The sequence below is a fragment of the Dermacentor variabilis genome, chromosome 6 (genome assembly GCF_050947875.1).
Source record: "Dermacentor variabilis isolate Ectoservices chromosome 6, ASM5094787v1, whole genome shotgun sequence".
Classification (NCBI taxonomy): Eukaryota; Metazoa; Arthropoda; class Arachnida; order Ixodida; family Ixodidae; genus Dermacentor; species Dermacentor variabilis.
The window spans coordinates 82,503,991-82,527,890 of NC_134573.1; the positions used below are offsets into that span (position 1 = coordinate 82,503,991).

Below are 23,900 nucleotides of genomic sequence, written 5' to 3' on the forward strand. Positions count from 1 at the left end.
CCGTCGCCGCGCGCTGTATGCTGTACGTGCGAGTGAAAGCGTGCGTGTGATCCCTCGATCGCGCCTCGATCTCGTGCGCGCAAGGGAGCAAAGTGGGGAAGAAGCGCTCAACGACTTCACATCGTCTTATAGACTACGTTCTGTACGCAGCCTGCTTCAAGCCTGTCTGCAACGAAACTGCCGCCGGAATCAAGCGATTATCTGTCCCATCTACCGGCCATCACATCAGTCATCGTCGGCTTGGTGTGAGGCGAGGTCACTGCTACTGCGCAGTGCAAAACGGTTCCTTGACCCTGAGTCTTCCATCGCGCGCAAGGAAACGTGGGGAGAGCAGGTAGGGGGAAGGAGTTGTACTTCGGCATAACTGCGTACAGAGAGGCCCCGCGGGGTCCCTTAAAAGCAAGCTTTGGCCGCTTTGGGCCGACGGCTCTTAGCTTTCAGCGCGATGTGTACTCGCCGCTCAGTCTACGTTGAAGCGGTAGACAGCAAACAGGTGCATGTTTGTCTGTACGCGCTGACACCGTGTTTTTTAATTTAGTAAGCTATTGTTTACAAGTATATACTACCGATAATGCTGCTATCTTTACTATGGCTGCCTACTAATTTGCTATCGCAATAGATGTTTTCCACTCCGAGAGAGTTTTTTTGCAATAAATAACTTAATGGAAAGAAAAAGGATTACAACGGGCGTTACCGAGTAAGAAAATTACTCAGTTACCAAACTAGCGACTGGTGCAATTGATTACAAGTAAATAAATCCACGTAATTTGTTATGGGCAAGTGTGACAAACAAATTACACGGAACAGAATGACACTACGACACAAACCAGCCACGTCTTAATGGGCGAAAGCACATGCCAGCATACCACTCAAAGTGAACTAAAAAACATTACTTTCAACACACACACACGAATGAATTGACATTTATTTTCAATAAAACCACTGCCCGTCTTTAGGTGCCGAACCACGCTAGGCAACATAGGCAAGGAACGTACATCTACGAAGTGCTCGACTCAATCCAATGATCACGATAAAATTTTATTCCATTAAGCTGCGTCACATGACGATCTGCGTAAGGGCAAGCAAAGGCCCGCGTAAACCGAAGCAGTTGTTGCCCACAAAGTCTTTCACTGCATTACCGTCGTGCCCAGAAATGCACAGGCAGGCTTCAGATTCCTGAGGTGCTAGGCGTTCACACATGCTGCACAATTTGTCCGGCACGGAAGGCGCTGGATTCTCCAAAGGTGTAGCGAATTTCCTCATGGCAATGCAGGAACTGCGAGCAGGAGAAAGGCGTGGTATCAGAAAACTTACAATAGGGAGTAACGGCGGCTTCGACAAATCGTGTCATTCGCATCTAATGCTGCCCGACGAGCACGCTACGAGAGCCGAGAAATGTGCATTCGGCTGCGAGGTATTGTGACACCGCGCTGTGTGTTCGCGCGAATTCTACCCTAAACTGAATGGTTGGCGCTGGGCATCGCTGGTTCGATAAAGAACTGACTTAGTTGTGCATTATTTGCCTATTAGTCTGGAATTATGGGGGTACGTACGAATCAACAGGTGCGCGTCGCCGACACTTTCCATGAGCTGCGAAAGCAAAATACCTGTTAACGTTCTGTAGTAATAATAGAGTTTTCTTACAAATGTTATTAAACGAGGTAATGTCAGCTACAGTGCCAAGGAGTTTTCCCTGCGCCCGCTCTAAATACCTCGCGCACGAGCACCTTCTGGTCTATGAAACCCACTGGTACCACCTAGGACAGCGAAGCTTAAGTGTTGTTGGTGTTCTTAGTGTTTGTTCATTAGTGTTTGTTTGTATTTGTTTTTGTTCACTTGTGTTGGTGTTTTGTGTTTGTGTTTGTCTGTGTTTGTTCATGTTCGTTCGTTCGGTTGTTTGCTTGTTTCTAACAATTGAAGCGGGAACGGCCACGCTTTCGCTTGCCTGGTTTTGCTCTGTCAACTTCTACTACTACTACTACTTCAACTGCTACTCTGTCAACCACCCAGCGCTCACACCGAATGGCAGCAGTGGCACGCGCGCGACACAATGCCGGTGCGCGAGCGGCCACTGAGATTGCAGACCCGCTGCCAGTCCCATCCCAACCCTAAACCGTGATGTCGAAACCAGTTTCCGTCGCCTGCGCGCAAACGGGACACAAGGCATTCTATATGCGTGATTACAACTTGAACATATAAACATTTTGCAGGAGAGATTGACGCGGCCAGCCAGCGCTGGACTGGGTGGTGCGTTCTATACAGGGAAACACTTAATATGCCATGCACAGCATGGGAGTGCTCTGGCTCAGGTGACCGCTAACGTATACATTGTTTCTGAAAGGATAGTTTGTCGACTTCATTCCAAATTTATCCTCCGAGCCATTCCGCATTGAACAGCTTGCACGAAACTTTATACACATTTGTAACAATATTTATTTATTTATTTATTTATTTAATATTGTTATTTAATTACGTGTCTATTTTAGCGTCTCAAAGCAACAATTGGCCTACACGCAGCGCTTTAGTGGAAATCTTCGGATCATTCAAGAAGAAATGTGTCCTTTAAGGACACTAATAGAAGAATTAGTAACGTCGTTGAAAGTCACGATTAAGTAACGATTAAGTCATATCTATGCACTGTACATCATTCCCATGCTACAGATACCGGTCGCACACGCAGATTTCTCTACATGTACGAGCAAGAAGCTGTGCGGAACAACCTGCCATATAGCCAAACAGTTACAAGTACTTTTTCTAACCTACGATGTCAGACGGAGCCAATCATCGTCAGCAGAGCATCGATTTCAAAAACGGTCACGTAGACCTCGCGAAGCTCTCGGCAGGCGCATGCCCTCTGCTCCTGGTCGTGTCGCCAGTCTTCTTGCGCCCTCATGTCTCTTCAGACGGCATCGTCGCTCACTTCGCTTTTGCCCTGGTTCTGCCCGAAGATCAGAAAAGAGGGAAAACTCTGTGACAAACTTCACAAGAACGTATCAATTTGATTCAAGGCGGCACTTGGTGCTATGTGTATTATGGTGCTTTATGTGTACTTTAGTCAGCCTATATATTCAATGAAAGACTTTATTTCTGTAGGAAATAGAACTTAGACTAAGAGCCATTCGGCCTACGTGGCGTTACCAGAATGAAAAATATATATGTAGCGCCAGAATACATAGCAAAATAAGTTCCACAGGCAATGCAAGTACATGTGAACACAAATATGAAATGCAGTCAATAATATGTAAGCAAACACTAAAACGTGACCGCAACATCCACATGACGTATACAGATCACTGAGCACGTGCTGGTGGGCGAGTTGGTTATAGATGATTACAACGAAGGCGCCAAATAAAACAACGGACGAAGGAAGGCGAGAGGGGACAACCACGTAGGCGCACTAACAACTGAGCGTTTTATTTCTTGACACTGGAATAAATAGCTGCTGCCAAGGACCAAAACAACAAGAAGAAAGAACGCCGTCATCTGCATCGAACAACGAAAACACGACAGAACAGCTTGTAAGTGCCGCTCCCAAGACACGCCACTTCCTCTGGCGATAGAGAAACTGAGGCTTCACTTCGGGCATATGTAGTCCAAACGGACAGACGTCTGAATGATAGATTGTACGAGCATCGACATAAGATGGAAAACCAGCTCTCCGGTCACATTAGTGCTCATTGTAAGGCCCACAAGTGCATTCCAGATTTTAATAGAATCTGTGTTTTGTACAGAGCTGATGATCAACTGACAAGGGAGATAATGGAAGCGCTTGAGATCAAGAAGCGCGGTGATGATTGTATCAGTGAAGCCTCAGTTTCTCTATCGACAAAGGAAGTGGCGTATTTTGGGAGCGGCACTTAGAAGCTGCTCTGTATCGTGTTTTCGTTGTGCAATGCAGATGACGGCACTGTTTTTTCCTGTTGTTCTGACCGTTGGCAACAGCTATTTATTCCTTTATCAATAAATAAAACACTCAGTTCTTAGTGCGCCTACATTGTCCACGTCGCCTTCCTTCGTTCGTTGTTTTATTTGGCGCCTTCGTTGTAATCATCGTATACAGTTCATTTTATTGCGAAAGCAATCACATGGACACTTCAGACTCATTCCTGCCGTCGCAGTCACCGTGAGGTGACGCGACGGCAGGGCGATAAAATCGTCGCGGCGTGTCGTATGCTGCATGTGCGAGTCAAAGCGTGCGGACGAAGAGCCGGAGATCGGGCCTGGGACACGTTCTACTTCGGGCCGTTGTTATGTTGAAAGCCGTCTGCGACGCGGACAGAGTCCGCGGCACGCTGTGTTTGCTGGTGCATGCGTGACATCCTTGTTAATGTAAGTTAGTATACCTCTGTTTACAAGTGTATACGGTCGACAAAACTACTATCTTTACTTCGTATAGATTTCCACTAATTTGCTATCCCAATCGATGCTACGCTTTCCGCGCTATATACACCAAAAACAACAAAAACAAAACCTTGAAAACCAGATATAGCCCGAGCCTTTGCAACCGTTGCACGCAACATTAGACGCGTAACTTGATAACAATCAAAACAACATACAGAAGGTCACTGACATATATACAGAGTGGTACAGGTTATAAGTGATAGCTTACAGAAACTTGAAATTTATGCTAACCCAACAACAAGCTGCTGTTTGATGTGGTGTTTGAATTTTCTTCTTCAACTCTAGGATTTCATTTTTTCGTCCAGGACAATTTAGAAGGACGGAAAGGCAACATGTGGTTAGCGCTTTACTGAATCCTGTCATTGTGGCAGGTACCTGCACATGTCTACGTAGAGCGTACTTATAAATAGATTTAGCACTAATTAATACTGCAACTTGTTTTTATTAACGGTGCGGCAACAGTTTCAATTCGTACACTTGTTCCACTTTCGGTAGGACATGGTTTAAACAATGGGTTGCTATACATTTTCCTTGGATCACTGTAATTGATTAGGCAGAGCATACTTTTCTGTAGAAGTTGCAGTTTAAGTTATTTTCACTTGTTGCAGCGCATAACAGCATGCTATACGACAAGCGCATGCGCGAGAGGGCGTAGTACATTTTCTTTCCCAGTCAAAGGGGTACGAGTTGATTTTGTTTAATCATGCAACCGCTCATCTTGCTTAGCTCTGACGCAAGACTGCCGACGGAGCGTTCCAGAAGATGTTATCGGAACCACACGCCAAGACATTTCCGTGTTTCAACGCCATGCAGCTTCCGATTATGAAACATGTTCATGTCCCCTATGCATGGCTGACTAAAATGCTGAAAAATGACATTCTCTGCTGCATTAAGCTACAGCTTGGCTTGATGTAGCTATTTTTTTCAAGAGATTTTTAGGTAGTGATTTACTTCAAGGCTAACGAGCGATGTACCTGCAAAAAATATATATAATATCCTTTTGCGCCATTTGGCAAATTTGGAATGATTGCGTCAGCCACTGGCAGTTTAGAAATTAGGCATATAAAAGGCAAAATAAGGTCACTTTTGCCCCAGATAATAAAACAATTAAGGGATTAGTACCCTCTGCGTAAATAATTAGCTTAGGAAAATTTTGAATCTGACATATATCACTGATCTAAGTTATGAAGAGAAGTGGCCCTAAGATGGAACCCTGAGGTACACAACTTTTGACAAATGTCATTCGGTAGACCGCGTTGCAAATCTTACCATGTTTTGAGTCGGCGAGGTAATTTCTTATTATTTCTGATGCAACTACTCCCATAGCATAGTCTCGCAGTTTAAACTAAAATGTCATGCTTCATTGTATCGAAAGCTTTCATGTCAACCGAAATGCCTACAGTGTACAATCAATTCGCACGATTAGGGTAATCAATTGATCGAATAGAATAAAATGAATACAGTAAGTAAGTATCGATCGATTGTACAATTAGGCGTATCTTCGTTTTTCCGTTTCATATACAACGAACTTACTGACCGGCTCACCGCTCATGCGTAGGTTATTTATTCCTTGCAGGCCCATAGCAAGAAAGACTAAAACTATTGTTTAGGCACTGCTGAAGAAACGCGGCCTGTCTATCATCCCGTCAAAGGTTCATCGATGCGTCACCTTCAGAAATAACAGTTCAAGGTGCCACATATCTGGATAAATAAGCTCAAGCTAATCACATCCTGTGGCGTTGACAAAATTAATTGTAAGGTGCTCAAGAACACCGTCACAGTGTCCAATAATATTCTGTCTCGCATCTATAGGCTGACGTGCTGCTCTAAGACTGAAAAACAGCAAAGATTATACCCATATTTAACTCGAGTAATAAATATGCACCAGAAAACTACCGTACAATATGATTACCATCTATACGCTGCAAAATGCTAGAACATGTAATTGCACTAAATGTCTACAGTCACCTGGAAGCCAACAAAATTTTCTAATCAACATGGATTTCGGAGAAATTTCGCATGTGAGATACAATTATTCAATTTAACTGATATACATGCTAATAGTGATGGTGCTTTACTGGACTTATCAAAAGCATTTGACCTTGCAGCACAGTGCCCTTTAATTTTGAAATTACCTGCCCTTAAATTAGGTTCTCTTACACTAACACGAACTGACAATTTCCTATCTAATCGTCAACCATTCACAGCAGTTAATTTTGCCTCTCCTCCTTCGCACGTTACTTTAGGTGTACCACCAGGCAGCGTTCTTGGGCCGTAACTGTGTGTAATATACGTTCACGACTTACAAAATAACATTTCCTCACACGTGCACATTTTCGCGGACGACTGCATCCTTTATCGTCCCAATAAGGGCAACTCTTGGCTAATGAAGCTTAACGTTTCTAAATGAAACGTTATCTTATTTTTTGCCATAAGCATACAAACTGCACGCTTTTATCGCATAAATAACATCCCTACTTGGCATACCTTGGCGTTAACCTCCCCTCGACTGTTTCGTGATCAAGGGGCATTGCATGCATAGGCGTCAATTCGAGATCAGTGGCTTGAATAACTTCAGCTTGAACGCGCTGAATTCGTATGGCCTCGCCATCAGAACTATCTGATCGATAAACTCGAATATATCCATAATATGGCAGCGCGTTTTATTTCCCATTGATATGATATGAACAAAAGCGTAGCACAAATTAAACACCCCCTCCCACTACAGGCCTCGCGTGATCGTCGTTATATAGCGCTGCTATCATTCATAAATACATAAGCAGAACTGATAGCGCACAGCGCTATCAGTTCTGCCTCTCATTACAGGTCACATCTCATTACAGGTCACAAGTGTTGTACAATCGGTTCAATTTCATGCGCATCTACGGAAAGACTAACTGATTTAACTACTCCGCTCTTCCAAGGGCTCTTCTTCATTTTAAAGACCTTCCTAACATCATAGTTTACAGAGGGTGGCCAAGAAAAATTGCGGCTTCTGCAGACAATGTATAGAAATCTACATAACCTAACCCACTGCTTTGATCATTTCCCGTTAAGAGTGTGCTACTACGCGTGAAATTCTTTTTTGTTATGGCCTAATTATGTCCCGCTCGCTCTGTAATTCTATTGATTATATTTTACTGTGTGACATTTTCCTTGTTGAATGAGCTGTCGCGTTGAAAAGTATTCGCTTTGCTCCTTGTGCTTATTGTGACACTATATTACTGCACATTAGAGCATTTTTTACCCTGCATTTTTTTTGTGTATCACGTCGTCCAATTTGAAGCATGTTGATCAATTGTTACGATGTTTTACTGTAGTTCATGCATGAAATTCTCGGAAATTTTAAGAAAATTTTTTTAACGAAGACATTGTCTTCGATCAAATGTCAACTGGAGGTTTAATCACCTTCCAACGTTTCAATCAGGCTGCATCTCGACACACCGACGCCGGAAGTCGGCGCGCACTTTTGATCGTTTGCTTCCATTGTCGTGCTAAGCGTGAAGATGGGAAAGATTAGACGGAGAAGCTTGATAAGGCGCGAAGGAACGAAAGACGCAGAAAGCCTAGCCAACCAAGCATTAGACAAACATGGCTACATGGTGGCATCTCTTGTGTTGGGCGGCGCTGGGGTGTGCGAACACCAAAATTTCTAGTTTTTTTTTCACATTTCCCAACAATTTCTTCAGCCGCTACTTAATTAGTATGCGCAAAACAATGTAGTATGGGCAGTATTAAGTTTCTGCCACCAAGCCAGAGTGGCACGATATCACTGTCGTTTCATTCTTTGTTAATGACAGTTATTACTTTTGTGCTGCCAATGAAAGTATTTCATCGGCAACGTGTTTGTTCAATATTTGTTGGGCTACATCTTTTGTTCACAACTTGCTTTGTCCGCATGTAATGGCTAAATCAGAAATAAAACGCACTTGGTTCATTTTAACGAGTTCCAAGATCAGTGACGATGAAATCACGCGCATGTGGCATTGTAACCTTTTTAAGCCGAACCCGTGGTCTATTACTTTTTTGTGTTTCTTGCTGATATACCACCCAGCAATAATGCCTTTTTGGTGCCACCGCTTTTCTGCACTCAATAAAACAAAAGAAATAAAGATACTGATTTAAGGTACCCTCATGCCCCGTTTTCTCATCTTGATAAGAACTGAATCACCAGCTAACAGCCTGTTGAAAACTTAATCGATTAACTCCAGTTGTTACGCGGAAAGAAAAACTTCTTTCGTAATCGCTGACCGAAATCGGATAGCTGGCAATTACTGCGAAATATGACAGTGACTTTCGCGTAGTGGTGGTTTGCGTGACAATACGCGTAACATTGAACGGACACTGAGTGCGTATACTGGTAATGTGTCTAATAAAGGGTTTTAGCTTGTCAGTAAACTCTGTATCATTTAAGCACGCATTACCGGGCTACGTAATCCCTGGATGGCACTAACAAAGCAGCTATAGCGCGACATCTTGCAACGCTTCTCCAAGCTACAACCCGTACGAAAACTTGTGTCGCGTGAGTGTTCTCGTCGAAGGAAGGTCATAAAAAGACAGCACAACAACGTTTACGTCGTTACCAGCACTTTACACCAGCGATTATGTAGAATGCTGTGGGTCACTGCAGTATGATATTAGGTTGCTCTCTGGTTAGACATTGCCTCATCATATGTCCCTACGAGCGTTGTTGCCACTACGTCTCACCGGTAACACGATATCCCGCGAACCCTAATAGATTTACGATCAAGCTAAACCTCTCTACAATCTCCATGGAATTTTCTGTGCTACCATTGCTCAGGACTGGTAAATAAACAAGGCTCCTAGCAGTGTGTACCACTTACTCCATTAATGACGGGGTTAACTACTACTGAAATAAGCATATAGCAAAACGTGTGTAGAACATTCACCCGGTTCGTTTTACAACGGGTTTCATTTCAGTTACATTTCTGTGACCTACTTTCTTGTGTTTACGCTCAACCTTATTTATGAAGTGACGGTATATTACGAGCCTTTGTGTCGCCATTGCCTAGCTCACTTTAAGGCTCACTTTACCTTGATTAAAGTGAGCATTTACTTCTTACAGTCAAATGTGACTCAAGAATTATGCAATTATGGGGTTTTACGTGCCAAAACCACTTTCTGATTATGAGGCACGCCTTAGTGAAGGACTCCGGAAATTTAGACCACCTGGGGTTCTTTAACGTGCACCAAAATCTAAGTACACGGATGTTTTCGCATTTCGCCCCTATCGAAATGCCGCCGCCGTGGCCGGGATTCGATCCCGCGACCTCGTGCTCAGCAGCCCAACACCATAGCCACTGAGCAACCACGGCGGGTAGTCAAATGTTTGATTCCACCCAAATGATCCTAGCGAAGGGTACTGGCGTGGCATAGAACTGCTGCATCGTTTTGTTTAAGCAAGTTTTGTTTCCAGAAAGCCCGACTAATTCTGTATTTACTTCTTTATTTTCAATGCTGCCTTTATGTCTGCTAACATATTGAATTGAGTGTTATAAATTTGTTCGCAATAATACTGTTTTACAGAAATATTTTACGAAGATCTGCATGTTTGTGTCCTTAGAACCTCCTGCTGCATATTCTCCTATGCAAGAACACAGTTGTATTCCTAATAAAGTTTTATACATAAACTTGCATAATTACTGCCTCGAGTCATTATGGAATGCATTTATCTCATCTTTTACATTTCCCAAAACCATCCAACCTGAGATATGCAGACTTCCACTGCCATCCAACCTGAGATATGCAGACTTCCACTGCTTCTTTCAGTGGGATGACAGCGTATTTTCGAGGTTAATATTCTTACGCGAACGAGCGATTAAAACTGGAGACTATTTACAAAATATATTTACAAGGGATAAGGCAGCGCTGACCAGTTCAACCGACAGCACGAGAGCGAGAGAGCGTTCTTCCTCCTCTTTTCTCATGGCATGGCGCGCCCGCGCCTCGTTCAAACAATCAAATACCCCACGTGCGTATCAATATTGCAAAGCATTGTAAACCATAGGTGTCCCAGGACAAGCTGGCAAAATTCGAGCTCGTTCGGCGCGCTAAAAAATTTTATCCTAATTTTTTTATATCAAATCATACATTGGTTTAGCTTTATTAAGTGTTAAGGCAATCAATTTTGAACGCCGGAAGAGGCTCCCTCGGGTAACTGAAGCCGATATCGAAGGCCATACTACAAACAGCTGAAGCGATTGAAGGCGCAATGCGGCGGCTTGTTTATGCATGTGCACTTCGATGGTATTTGTGCTGCGACTTATCTCGAGAGGGAACGAGTTATAGGCACAAGTGAACGGCGACGCCCTTGCTACAGAATTGTGTGCCGGAGCGTGCGAAAGGGTACGTCTCGTGTGGTCTCAAACTGTTTCAAAGCCGACGACATAGCCATGTTCCAGAATTGCCGGCGTCACCAACTATGCCAAAATGGTGGTAGCTGTCATTCGAAGTGGCGTACAGCATGGCCTTTGAAATTGGCTTTTGCTGCTCGAAAGAGAAGTTCTCGGCATTATAATTCCTTTCCTCCCACTCAGTGTTTCCCAGTCTGCTGTACGGCTGAACTCCGACTTGAGAAAATTGAAATACAAGTTCTCTATCGCACTGAATGCGTTCAGATTTTTGTCAGCTTTCTGTGGATGCGTGTGATGTAACATGGAATGCATAATTCAAGCTCGCTGCCATGGCCCCTTCAAAGCTCAGATAACAAGCTGTAACAAAACATGTGGGACGTCACTATGTCAGCCCCAGCGAAACCGAGCAATGGAAGCACTATGGTGTCTAATTCCAAGGAAAGCACCGTGAAGATCACCGTTACTTACGTTACACCGCGCCCTCTTTCCGGCAATGACACTTGGCAAGCGCTTCCAGCGTATCCGCTGCTCGCTCACGTGTTGCTGGCCTTCCCGACGGCCTTGATGCACATGTCTGCAGACAGAAGAGCAATAAAAACCTAATAAATAAGGAGTTAGCTGTTTGCGGAACACAAAGCCCTGGAAATCAGCCGTGGAGATATGGTAACACTACAGGTTCACGGCACATAAAATTGCTTTAACAGACAAAATACTGCAAGCTTACGCCATATTCTCTTTTCTTTGAGTGAGCTAAAGAGATTACAACGGAATCACCTTTCCCCGCATCGGAACGCAACCGACGTGGCCATCTGACGTCAGAGGCAAAAATCAATCCACTCTGTAGGTACTTCTTCACATGAAAAATAATATTATTCGAATGTTGTATCGTTTTTCAATTCTGCGAACCTTCAACTGCCGACTAACCCCAACACCTTGTTGATCCTGTCCTGCTTTCGGAGACGAAACTAGACCATTAAATAATCGACGAGTATTGACGCAGATGGTAATGTCAGCGGGACATTTCGTGTAGCTTTCAATCCTTCGAAATTTTCCGCAAGATTCACGCACATGGGCTGATTCTACGATTTTGCCTTCCTTGATAATCATCTGTGCAGTTTCTCAAGAATAAACCCCATAATTATTGTTTATGAAATGCTGGCTGGCATAAACTATACTGCACATACTCTATGATGAGATATCTTACCTGCGTCATGTCCATTACAGTTCGACTATTAGAGAAATGCTTTATTTCTACAGTACTTTAATGATATCGAGCCAGCGTAACCTTATTATTCCGACCTGCCATTCGTTTCGAGTAACAAAGGGTGATAGTGACGAGAAAAAAAAAAGAGTAGACATGAGGTGCATACGCAATCTGATGAAGAAAAAAGACAAACATCCAGGCAGTTCACCGACACGGTTTTACGGGACACAGCAACAGCATGGCTCTCGTACCATAACATCGAAGAAGTTCCAGGGTGACCAAGATAAGCATATACTGTTATCGGCAGGCGTGACTTCCACTAACCCGTGCACAGCCAGACTTCGGGATCCGCGCGCTGCTTCAGACACAACCACTGTTCGCTTCGGTTTCACCCAGACCGCGTCTACCATCTGCGATGGCATTCACCCTCGCGGAAGGTAGACGGAAGGCTGTGGTCTTCAGGCGCCCGTTTCTGCGGGCCTTGCCTGCTGTTCGCTCCCGAGCTGCCCGGTCTCGCAGATCCACTTCGACTGGCTTTTCTGCAAAGTACGAAATGCGAATAACATTTAATTACTATTACTTAAAACTCAGTCATTTTATCATCAAAGACACAGCTGCTCACTGATTGTTACGACTCAGAAAACACCAATGAACCGAGTTAATTAGATGCATAAATTCCAGTTTGCGCGATGAACCACACACACATAAAAATAACAATAGCAGACTGTTAATTAGGCATTTTGGTATTTGCGACACGTAATATTTATAAGCTGTCAATCCTGTTCAGTAGCTTTCAGCCATCCTCTCAGTGGTGAAAAATCCGTCCAATAGGAACATCGCAACTCAGTTGTGGCGTTGAATGCTGCATTCGGCCACGTATGGCCCGGTTTACACAGCCACCGAACGCTCTATCCCTGCGTAAACGTTTCATAGGCGGCATTATCCTCACAATCGTATAAACTCTTTTCGTTTTTGTCCTTTGGAAAGAGCCCCGCATTACTATGCAGGGCTCTTTCCGTATACCGTTCCGTATTTTAGCTATGTGTATATGCCCTATGCTGGAGAATTTGCCAGTCTGATTTTTACTATCTTCCTCCTCAAAACGTTCCCTGTGACGCAGAATGCGACTGATTGCAGCGAATGTTCGAAAGCACAATCGTTGAAACTCACTCTCTGTGATAGCTAAAAGGAACGCCACGAAACGCTTTTGCTGCTATTGGGGACTTGTAAGTACGACTGCGTAACACTTCTGACAGTGGGTCTGGCACACGCGCAAATATTGGGCACAAGGAAATCCTAGTGAATCGGTTCTGCGACTCAGCACTGCTTAATTCTAGTACTGCGATCTTGCCGCAAGATATCTACTACATAAGGCTACATAAGAGTGTACAATCACCGGGCCGATATACGACCCGCTGAGCCACGTTGACCTGCCTATAGTGGACATACTAAAGGAGGCTGCTGTCGTCACTCGCTTCTGAATGTACGTTCTTCAAACAGATTCCCATTTCACGGCACCAGCCATCGTATATGAAACTAGTCAAGGCTAGTGGTTGTGCGTTTATTTTATTCTGTTTTAAACGCTGGACATCAAAGGGATTGCCACACGCATTTTGAGTTTGTACGGAGCCGTGAGGTTCCATTCGCCTTCCCCGCCGACTTGGTCTCACACAAGATCCTCTTCCCTTTATCCCAGGTTGAAGTGAGCAAGCTTTTCACAGCTCGTCCTCGGCTTGTGTTGTTCTTAAGGAGCAGTATTATTTCCGTGTTGTTTAACCGCGGCGGGTTTTCGTGCTTGTCTTCAGTCGCGCACTGCACTGCATGTGACACACTGGCAGATTCGAGCATGCTCGACTTAGTGCAGGACCACCTTGATGTGTGCGATAAACTCACTAATCACCGCTGCGTACAAGTAAGCTTGAACGCAATCATACAGATAGTCTTTCGCCAAGTGCACATTATGGTTTAGGTGCATGCAAAGTTTTCGCGTTGGGTTAATTGTGAAGCTTCTCCTAAATGCTCTGTAAGTGGCCCACATCGTTATACAGCCGTCATAACGTTTCCGAGCCCCATGGGGTAACTCAATGTCGAATCCAATTTCATATTTGATGAAAATGGGGGCACGTTAAGAGTGATCGTTGTTCAATAAACTCGTTGGGATAATGACATTGCCATTAAAAGCCGAATATTCGTTTTCCCTTAATTCTCACGCATTATACAAAGCTCTGTTCTCCTCAAACACTCGTTTATATTTTGCAGGCTTATTGCTGGTTTAACTCGAAGAGCGTCTGTTAATTACGACCTTCGCAGTAAATTATAAAATTTCGGCGCTGCAAAGTGTTACACATTTGCTTTACGAGCCACATACAATGCCTGACAATTGTGAGAGGAAAGAAAAGTGCTACCCGCTTCCCGAAAGGTTGACACGAAGGGAATGCTGATGCCGATGCAAATTGCTTTTCTTTGTGTCTGAATTATGGCATATCCGCCGTGGTTGCTTAGTGGCTTTGGTGTCGGGTTGCTAACACAAGGTCGCAAGATCGAATCCCTGCCACGGCGGCCTCATTTTGATGGGGGTGAAATGCGGAAACACCCGTTACTTAGATGTAGGCGCACGTTAAGGGACCCCAGGTGGTCGAAATTTCCGGAGTCCCCCAGTACGGCGTTCCTGCTGATAACCAGATCATGGTTTTTGCACGTAAAACCCTGTAATTATGGCATTTCCAGTAAATTATTTCAGAGCTAGAAAGTGGTATTCAAGCGTTACACGCATGTTTTCTCGGTGTCCTGGAAGAAAGAAGTATGACACATAATTTAAGTTGTTTAAGAAATAGGGCCCATAATATGGATATTACTTGAGGGTACAATCTGATACCTTTATGTATAGCACCCCAGAGGTACTCGATGCGATTTGAGTAGAGAAACACGCTACGCGGTAACTGTCATGCAAGCTTGATCCCAACTTATATTCCTTAGTGAAGTTTCGCGCTCGGAATGTTCAATGCTAAACGGCCTCAATGGGAATCGGAGCTGCCTGTGTAAGAAATGCTCACAAATGCGAGGGCCGCCACAGCGAAGCTATAACGCCGTGCAGTACGTTATCGGCCTGTCACGTCACGCATACCCGATCATAACAGACACATTCCTAAAACGGACAAGTGAAACTCACGGCTCCTGCAGGGCTTGCGTCCTGTCCCGTTCTGTGTCTAAAGCTGGGTGCTGCACCGGCCCGATTTCATGGTACCGACCGGCGCTGTTCGCATCCATCTTGCCAAGGCCGGGCTGATCCGCTTCTTAAAGCGTGAAAATCGAACATCATATTCAGAAACTTTCGAACTCATAATCTGCATATCGCTTCATCATATATACACGCGGAAGACGCCAGTCAACATCTAAGCCGTAAGATGCAGTATTCCCAATTTCCCAATGCACTGCGTATATCTCCGACCTACAACGTTTGCAAAAAAATGGTTGTGATAAGATATTGTCACATAAATTCCAGATTAGATATACCAGGTTTCGTGGTCGGTACTATGCAGTTTACATACCTTCATTTTAACGAGATAGCAAAGTACCCGTGTCGCAGAAAATCCAGCGTTGGCGTCCGGCCTACCGTCGACGACCGTCGTGTGAGCCAAAAATCATTGCGAACCATGCATACCCAACCCCGCAGGCTGTCCGTGTATAAGTCGTTAAGTACGACTTATACACAACCTATAGACATGATAACGTCGCATTGTAATTTGAATATGAGAGAAAACAATTATGTTACGCGGAAACTCAAAGACTGAATTATTAGTGTTTCTACCATTCATACAGTGGCGCACCCGATTCCTTGCAACAACATCCAAATGGCACTCGCATCTGCGCATGCTCGGCCCACGCAAGAGGCCGCGTTTCTACAAGAGAGCTCGCCTTCGTGCATTCGCCGACTGCGTTTGCCGGTAGGCATTACGGTTTCATATGACACAGTTTCCGGGAAGCGTGAAAAGCAAGTCAGGGATCTTTGAATGCTCTCGCGTTCCGCTCTTGAAGACGAAGCTTGAATTTAATTACGTCGGCAAAACCCGGAAAGTCGTTATTCTGCAGTGATGGCAACTGTGAGCTTCTTGAAGAACAAAGTGAATAGCATTGGTGGAACAAGGAATGATGCGATAGTCAGCGTTCTGACTAGTGAATTTGTCTTCGTCATGATAACTCAAAAGAAGTCAAGTATTGTCGAAACATTGCTACCGTGTAGATTAATGATTTGACGACACTGGAAAAAGAGTGTTTCCACGTAACAGAATTATGTTTTCTGCTATATTCAAACTGCAATGCGACGCTCATTTCTGTAGGGTTGTGTGTAAGTCCTAATTTACAATTTTTCTGGCACATTCTATCTCGAGAAATTCAATTCATCGAGTAATTCCTGGCGCTACATGGAATGTACTGCAAGGTATGCGTGGTTCGGAATTTTTTTCTCGCAAGACGGTCGTCGCCGGACGCTGGAGCCGGGTTTCGTGCGACACAGGGCCCAAAAACCTATCGCTTTAATATGCGCTTTCCTGTCGCACACCAGGCGTTCCATCGTCGAGATCAATATGGCGAACGCGGTCGCGCCCTTTCCCTCTTTGCTTCGACGCCACAGTGCTCGCTGTCCGTCTTCGCGGCATGCATACGCTGGCGCGTAACCCACGTTCAACAAGTCACATGTCACTGACATTTATTAGTCAAAGTTCGAAAAGCGTTCACATGCGCTACTCGTCGTTGTTCCAATTCAATATGGCTGACCAAGAAGACTTGTCATGACCACCTTTGAGAAACCTGTGACGTCAGGCCAGCATCTTCACCGCGAACGTCGCTTGCTTTACCATAGAAGACGGCCTGCAGTGCCGTGCGTTCGGAGGAGGCGCGGCGGTATTGGGGGCGAGGGCTTACGGAGTCGCCATCTGTCGGAAGCGCCTCCCTTGCGTAGTAGTATGAGCGATCACGTGACGCGCTCCTCATAGGTTTGGCTTACGGCGCTTAATAAAAACATAGCGCGGCAGCCCTCCTGTGCATTTCTGTAAGCACTCTCAAAACGAGGTAACTTTATTTCTGTCGAAATAATTATATTGGGAAGACAAAGCCCAGAATCGTTTACAGACGCTATCTATTACGTGCAGTGAAAGCTACTGCGCGCGGTCGCCCCGATGTAGTCTCCCGAATCGGCTTCTTGCATGAAAGGTCAGCAGTCGCTGAGCGCAAACTATGTGAGATAAGTTCTTATAGTGGGCGGTCTATATATTCAAATGGCGCATAACAGAACAATGCCTCAATGCATGCAGCGATAGCACGGGTTCGCGGCGACCGACTGCGCGTCTGCCTGCATGGTCGCGCACAATGTTTCGCCTTCACTGAGCGCGTTTACGCACCGTGCTGAGAGCTTTAGGCCGCAGCACATATGAGCATTGAATAGTCCACAAGCAACCATTGTTGCGTGGACGTTATCAGTGCTGTTCAAAGACAATTTCATTTTAACAACGGACTCCTACGCGTTCTTGGAAGTTCTTGGAATTCTTGGAAGTTTCAATATTATTTCTAAAGTTGCGTCGCACTGTATGCAGTCAGCTGGCGATTTCGCGCTGTTTTTTTTTTTGTAGTCCAATGCATAACCATATGACCATATGACCACACGAAACATGACCATATGCCATGCCTTTATATAATGTGCTTCTTACCACTCCCTTTCCATTCCAGTGAGCTTACTAGCATCAACAAGTTTACAGACCGAACCGTCGTGACATTAGCCGGGCAGTGAACTCGGGCGAACATCTCAGTGCGCGTATACTGCTACTCACCGAACATCGCAGTCCCGGCGCGGTAGCAGAAATATTCCTCGCGTATGTGCTTGCTGCATACCCGAGTTGTAGCCGATGGCTGTCTGCCGGTTCTAAGTTTCGCAAGCCAAGCTTCACGGAGCTTCTCGTCCTGCGGCTACGTGTTAATAAGGCTGACACCGGGCTCCGCTGCGTACGTCCGGCACTGCGGCACCGAGCACTAGCCCACCATGCTGCACGCCTCTAAAGGCAGCCGCTACCTACTATTATAGTGCTTTCAAATGTTGTCAAGCAAACACCCAAGGCGGAAAAGCCTTACCATTTAATCAGAACCGCAGCGCAGGTGGGACTTTTTGCAGCTCGCTTCGGCGCTTCCGAAGCAGCCGACGCGGCCACTGTGTCCAAGTGAGCCCTCATGCCACGTCACGCCGACGGTGGCGCCACCTTTTCCAGTGGTGGAGCTCACCCCCAACAGCGCTCATCACCACGCCCTCCCCCCCCCCATATCCACGTGACCACGTGACCAGCGGCAGGCATGGCTTGTGAGATTGCAAGCGCTACGTCGGGGCGGCTGTTTACAATCGGCCGCCGCGAGAGGCGCTGCCTACCGGCCCCACATTAGAGGAAAAGAACTAGGAAGCTTATCATCATGTATGCTGCGACCAGCATGGTGAGCAACATGGCAACAAAGAACCTCAAGCCGAAAATCAGATTGTCCGCCTATCAGATAATCTCATGGGTGGTAGCAATGCAAAAGAAACCTGCTATGAGTAACTGTAATTAGGAGGAAGAAACGAAATCAGGAAAGAAACGATTTTTGTTCACACAAAAGGAAGCTGATTACTTTTCGAAGCGAGGACAGGACGCCTTATAACACGCATTTATAAAGAGAGATACAGCAATGAAGAAGAAGCGTGTGCTTGCAGCGTTAAATCTAGGGAAAAAATGGAGCACGTTTTATTAGAATATAAAGATATGTGCTCAGCGGTCGATTCAGACACTTCTGGCCTCCTTGAAGCCCTTGGGCTCAGCGAGAGTAGGGGGAGGGTAAATATTTCGCCAATATATATTAGTAAGAGGCGATTGGAACACTGATGAAGAGAAGTAGGGAAACAACAAAAAAAAACGGAGCTGTACAAAAACAAAGTTCACAACAAGGGCTCAAAAACTTTGGTTACGGGGATTCATCGTTGTATATTTTTTTCTTATTTTCTTTTTCAAGATAGGTAGGGTATTACGCACTGTAATAATAAGAGCTTCTTGGTGCAACCTGCCGTCCTGTTCCTAAGGGGACGCTGACTGCGTCCATCCTTCGATCTTTACGCCGGCCCAAAAGGAGGAGAGAAGAGGAGGCAGTGGCAGCGCGTTTGCGGCTCACGTTCCCGGGCATGTAGTTAGAGGAGGCGTCGGTCAGCCGAAGCCAGCATGGGCAGGTAATTTCAAAGGTGGCCACGAACAACTTGCGCACCCGTCACGCGGTCTTAACGGCTATACGGTGTGGCGCTTCTGCACATAAGCGCGAGGTCGTGAGATCAAATCCCTGTCGCGGCGGCCGCATTTCGATGGGGGCAAAATGCTAAAGAAAGACGCCCGTTTCCCGTGGATTGGGGCCACGTTAAAGATCCCCTATAGTGGTTGGTCTAAGTTGATCCGGGGTCCCACACTACAGCATGCCTCATCGTGGGTTTGGCACTTAAAACTCCAGAATTCAATTGAACGGCTTACGGTTCTCGGCAAGGCATGGCTGTTCGTTTCAATCTTGCCGGTCCCTCCCCCGGCTCCGCCTGCAGGTCACAACAGAGCAAAAGAAGAAAAAAATGCAGCAGTGTAGAAGTGACCAATTACCAGGGCATGCGGACAATTGTGTCCACTAAGCGTAACTAAACGCCTGGAGTTCGAACGCGCGGCACACTCCTTTCAAACGAAGTCGAGGTGACCCTACGATGCTTAACTTCCTAATTGCGGTGCAACTTAAAATTAATATAACTTCAGTTCACACAAGACAGCGCTGTTTTTTTATAGTGAACTGAATCCCAAAATTAAGGCACGTCCACAAATAATTATTGCTTAAAGACACTACGAGAAACAAAGAAACTATGCATTTTCTTCACCAATGCCAACGGAACGCTGCATATAAGCATCCCAGTAACATATGGTACTGACTTCAGCGAAGTCGTCGTGTGTTGCAAAACTCGGTTTATTTGCATGAAGTGTAATCACAATAAAATATTCATTTTACCCGAAACTTCACCTCTGTCTGTGCGACTTGTCACCATATAGGCGCCGACAACGGCGGCTCCGGGGCCCCCCGAGGTGGGGGAGGGAGGACGGAGGGAGGGAGGGCGGGGAGGTAAGGCCCCGCCCTTGCGATTCCGACGCCTACCCACTCCCTAGAGTGTTATTATCAGAGTTCCGTTACCCACATCATTTGAGGTTTCTTTTGAGTTGCCTCTACTTTTTCATTGTGACTAAATGATTACTGCATCATTGCCCGTGACGACGTGCACATCTTTCAAGTCCTACTTTTACTTTATTTCTGCAAATTCTGAGAATACCAGGATAAGCGCATTAGAAGCACGACGATGGCTGCAGACTTTAATCAATGGCGTGCAAGATGCACATGAACGATATGTGTTTCGGTATAGCTTCTCTTTCCAATCCAGAATACTAACGACTAAAAGAAACGCTATTCTAATATCTTATAACATTTCTTAGATGGAAACATTGCCAGTTGCATGCAAATATCATAAATATATATAAATTTCACTCAGTAATCAAAATGAGCCTAAAGCAGATTCACTACAAACCAGATTCAAGAGGAATCAGGCGCAGCTGCGCTTATACCCGGACTAGCGGCAAAAAAAAAAAGAGAAGAAAAGGAAAACAGGTTGCAGTTTCGCCGGAAAGGCAAAGCAGTATTATTGATAGTCAAGCCATTCCACGAGGGAAAATTCTTACCGTATAAATCCGTTTAAAAGCCGCACCCGCGTAAGGGCAGTACCCCCAACTTGACAGCCAATATTTTTTAAAGAATCCAACTGAGAAGCAATCGTATTCGGTGCAACGATTCCGATCACGCTCAAGGGGGAATGTTCGCGCCCAGAGCACTTTCGCGTGCCGCTACTAGATGGCGAGAGGAGGTAATCTCTGTGGTTTACAGCTTATTTCATAGGCGTATTTCATGGCGAGGTCCCATGTAAGGCTCTTGAAAACAGCGACAAAAAGGTGCGGCCCTTACACGACTCTATACGTTATATCGGCCATATAAGCTGTAAATATTCACTTACTAATTAAAATAACAAGCATAGTGTGATGGTCAGACCAGGTAAACTTGTAAATATCGTTACTGGGTTAAAAACAGTCAGACGTATATTTACAACATATTTACAATAGTTGCCGCAGCTGACAGCAGGGTAGACAGCGCACGAAGTCCAGCGCATCGTCTTCTTCCGACCAGGATTAAAACATCTTCATCAGCGTGTCACATGACCCCCCGCGGCTGAAACACCGGCTCGGTGCTGGTTAGGAGGCGGGCGAGTGCCAACTTAAGACGCGCGACGTGGACCACGTCGGAGCGTTGCTGAGCCACGGTTGGTTCAAGAGGGGCGATTTCGTACGTGACGTCAGTTACTTGACGCAAGACACGGTAAGGGCCGGAGTGGGGAGAACCAGGGCGCACGGTGTGTAATGGACCTGACAATGGCGGGCGTCATATAAGCGTCGCTGATTGTCATGCGACTCCACAAGTCGATGTCGGGCAATATGGCGTGCTTCTTGTGCTTTTAGTATGGCTTCACGGGCGTACATGGATGTGGAATTCAGACTAGCAGGCAGAACAGTGTCAAAAGGTAGCGTAGGGTCGCGGCCAAACAAGAGGAAGAATGGAAAGAAGCCTGCGGTATCATAGTGAGACGAATTATAGGCGAAAGTAACGAATGGCAGCCCAACGTCCCAGTCGCGATGGTCAGCGGAGATATACCGGATGATCAGAAGCCCTCGCTGTCACAACGACGGCGGTGGAGAAGAACGGTGGTACAGCCGTGCGATGCACTGCGACTGGCCAGATTAGAGTCGTAATCACCACCTGCCTATTTTTATGTCCCCTATAAGACGGTCTTCGTCAGCGAAATCTCCAATTGCCACTCAGACTACGTGATCAGCAAGACTATAGGCTCGAAATTCAGCGCAACATGAAGTTAGCGGCCATCCCTGGTCGCCGTTCATCATTGCAGCCACCAGCGATTACAAATAATTAAATTCGGCCCGGGGGCCGCGTAACAGTCAACCGCGCAAGTCACTCGCAGCTACGCCAGGGGTAGAGGAGAAGACGCGCGCTCTCCTTCCAAAGCACGCGTTTTTGACCACGTGACCTCTACCTAACCCGAATATTGGACGCTTGGGAAGATAATGTGCCTCAAGCAGCCATCCACGACGTACAAGTCACTCATTCGCATGGCTTTTGGACTTACCAAGAAACAACCCGGCGATAACGAGCAATAAAACGAGAAACGCAAAACAGGTGTCGAGCTCGCCTCTATAAACCGCGGCTGCGGACGCCGCACTGTGCACCGGCTACGAACACGGCGAGAGCCCCAACGACAGAGCCAACAGCGAGCACATCGCTCATCGGTACTTCGCCAGAACACGTGCGAAGCTGAGAAGGACGCGTATTTTCTACCGTAGAAGCACTAACTCAAACATCGCACCAGGCGCTGGGGGAGACGGCACACGCAAAGCTTGAACCCCCACCGCAGATTACCTCCAAAATAAAGCGCGCCACCTCCGCATGCATAGTACTCCTGAGCCGCACAGACGGCCAAGCGCAGTCGCTACAAACTAGGAGTAAACGCGCGCTTAACCGGCTTATTCGGCGTAATTGACTGATTCGGAAAATTGTTAACCCGCGTTCTAGTGGAGGGGTACGCCTTCATGAACGTCGTGTGGCGATAAGTCTTCATAAAATAAAGAAGTTGGGAGCTATCGTATGCCACTGGCGCGTTCTGTACCAGGGCGCCTCCTAGAGGAAGGTATGCACGAGGTATACAGCTGGCAAAAGTCACGGGCTAGTACGAGGCGAGAAGGCAGTGAGGGAAGCTTCACGGAAGTGAAGCAAGCTTCAACAAAGCAGCTGGCTTGGAAAACGGCGCAAAAAAGTTATACAAAGGAACGAATATGGGGTACATATCAGCGCAAGAAGGGTGAGACCTTTTGGGTACGCAAAGACGCTATTTCTAAATCTACACAGTCTATGCTGTTCATTTTCCTTATTAATTTATATTCGTCGTATAATTTATCAGATGCTCATTAACATAATCTACGCTGTTCGTACTTGCTCTGGTGTCCTTTCGCGCGTTTGAGATAGCGCTGTGCCTTATTTATTTATTTATTTATTTATTTATTTATTTATTTATTTGCTAATATGGTTGTTTATTTCTGCGCCTGACAATTTATTAGCCTATACTACTTTACTCTGCCGCCGGATAATAAATGAAAACAATGGCACAAGGCATGCTTTGATTGCGTTGTGAAGAGACACTCCTATATGGTTATAATTGTAGTCCTTGTGCTCAGAAATTGTTATATATTGTGTAGCTTGTATATATGGTATGCCTTATCTTCTCAAATGACCTTTCGTCATGAAAAGATCTCTAGATTGTATCTATGTGTATTAAAACTTGCAGTAGGCATTGCATGGCTTTTTTTTCATTGATGTGTATTTTTGTGACAAAACGCATGTATATCCGTCACGCGTTTAACAGAATCCGCTTGTCGGATGGCTCAATCAAGAAACGCCAGTCTCATGGTGCTGCGAGGGGGCCCAAGCTGTGACCGTAAAGAATAAATTTGGCTATAGATAAAATTCTTTTTATCATAGGGAAACAACAGGGTAATCATAGAGGGAAGAGAAAGCCCATAAAACGTGCTTGACGCTTTCGAAACTCCTTCACAATCAACTACATTTATTACGTAGCAAACTGATATCTACTAAACAGTAAGGCCGAAATACAGTGCATTTTCTTAGCGATGTAGGTTCGGTATAGCTGCAGCCTGACGATAAATTACTTTTCCTGAACGTATCACGTTGAACATTCCTTTTAGTGCAATGAACACTGCGAGCAA

General features: G+C 45.6%; 1 protein-coding gene across 18 annotated transcripts in view; it reads right to left on the bottom strand.

Annotated features, from left to right (window-relative positions):
* Nucleotides 1-1,022: 1,022 nt before the first annotated feature.
* The window catches only part of LOC142584895 (uncharacterized), an 84,936-nt gene continuing 62,058 nt past the window's right edge, over nt 1,023-23,900 (bottom strand). For 8 of the 18 annotated variants that reach the window (XR_012828959.1, XR_012828972.1, XR_012828969.1 and 5 more), the window contains 2 exons: nt 19,506-19,564; nt 15,241-15,272 (listed from right to left, as the gene is read on the bottom strand). Coding sequence is in view for 2 of the 18 variants with exons in the window: in XM_075695224.1 (XP_075551339.1) it covers nt 15,186-15,272; nt 19,506-19,564 (146 nt within the window). In the remaining 16 variants the exon portion in view is untranslated. Of the gene's footprint in view, nt 1,277-2,759; nt 2,939-11,243; nt 11,350-12,230; nt 12,519-15,148; nt 15,273-19,505; nt 19,565-23,900 lie in introns of those variants that run through there. The other 10 variants (XR_012828962.1, XR_012828967.1, XR_012828971.1 and 7 more) reach the window with 8 other exon arrangements.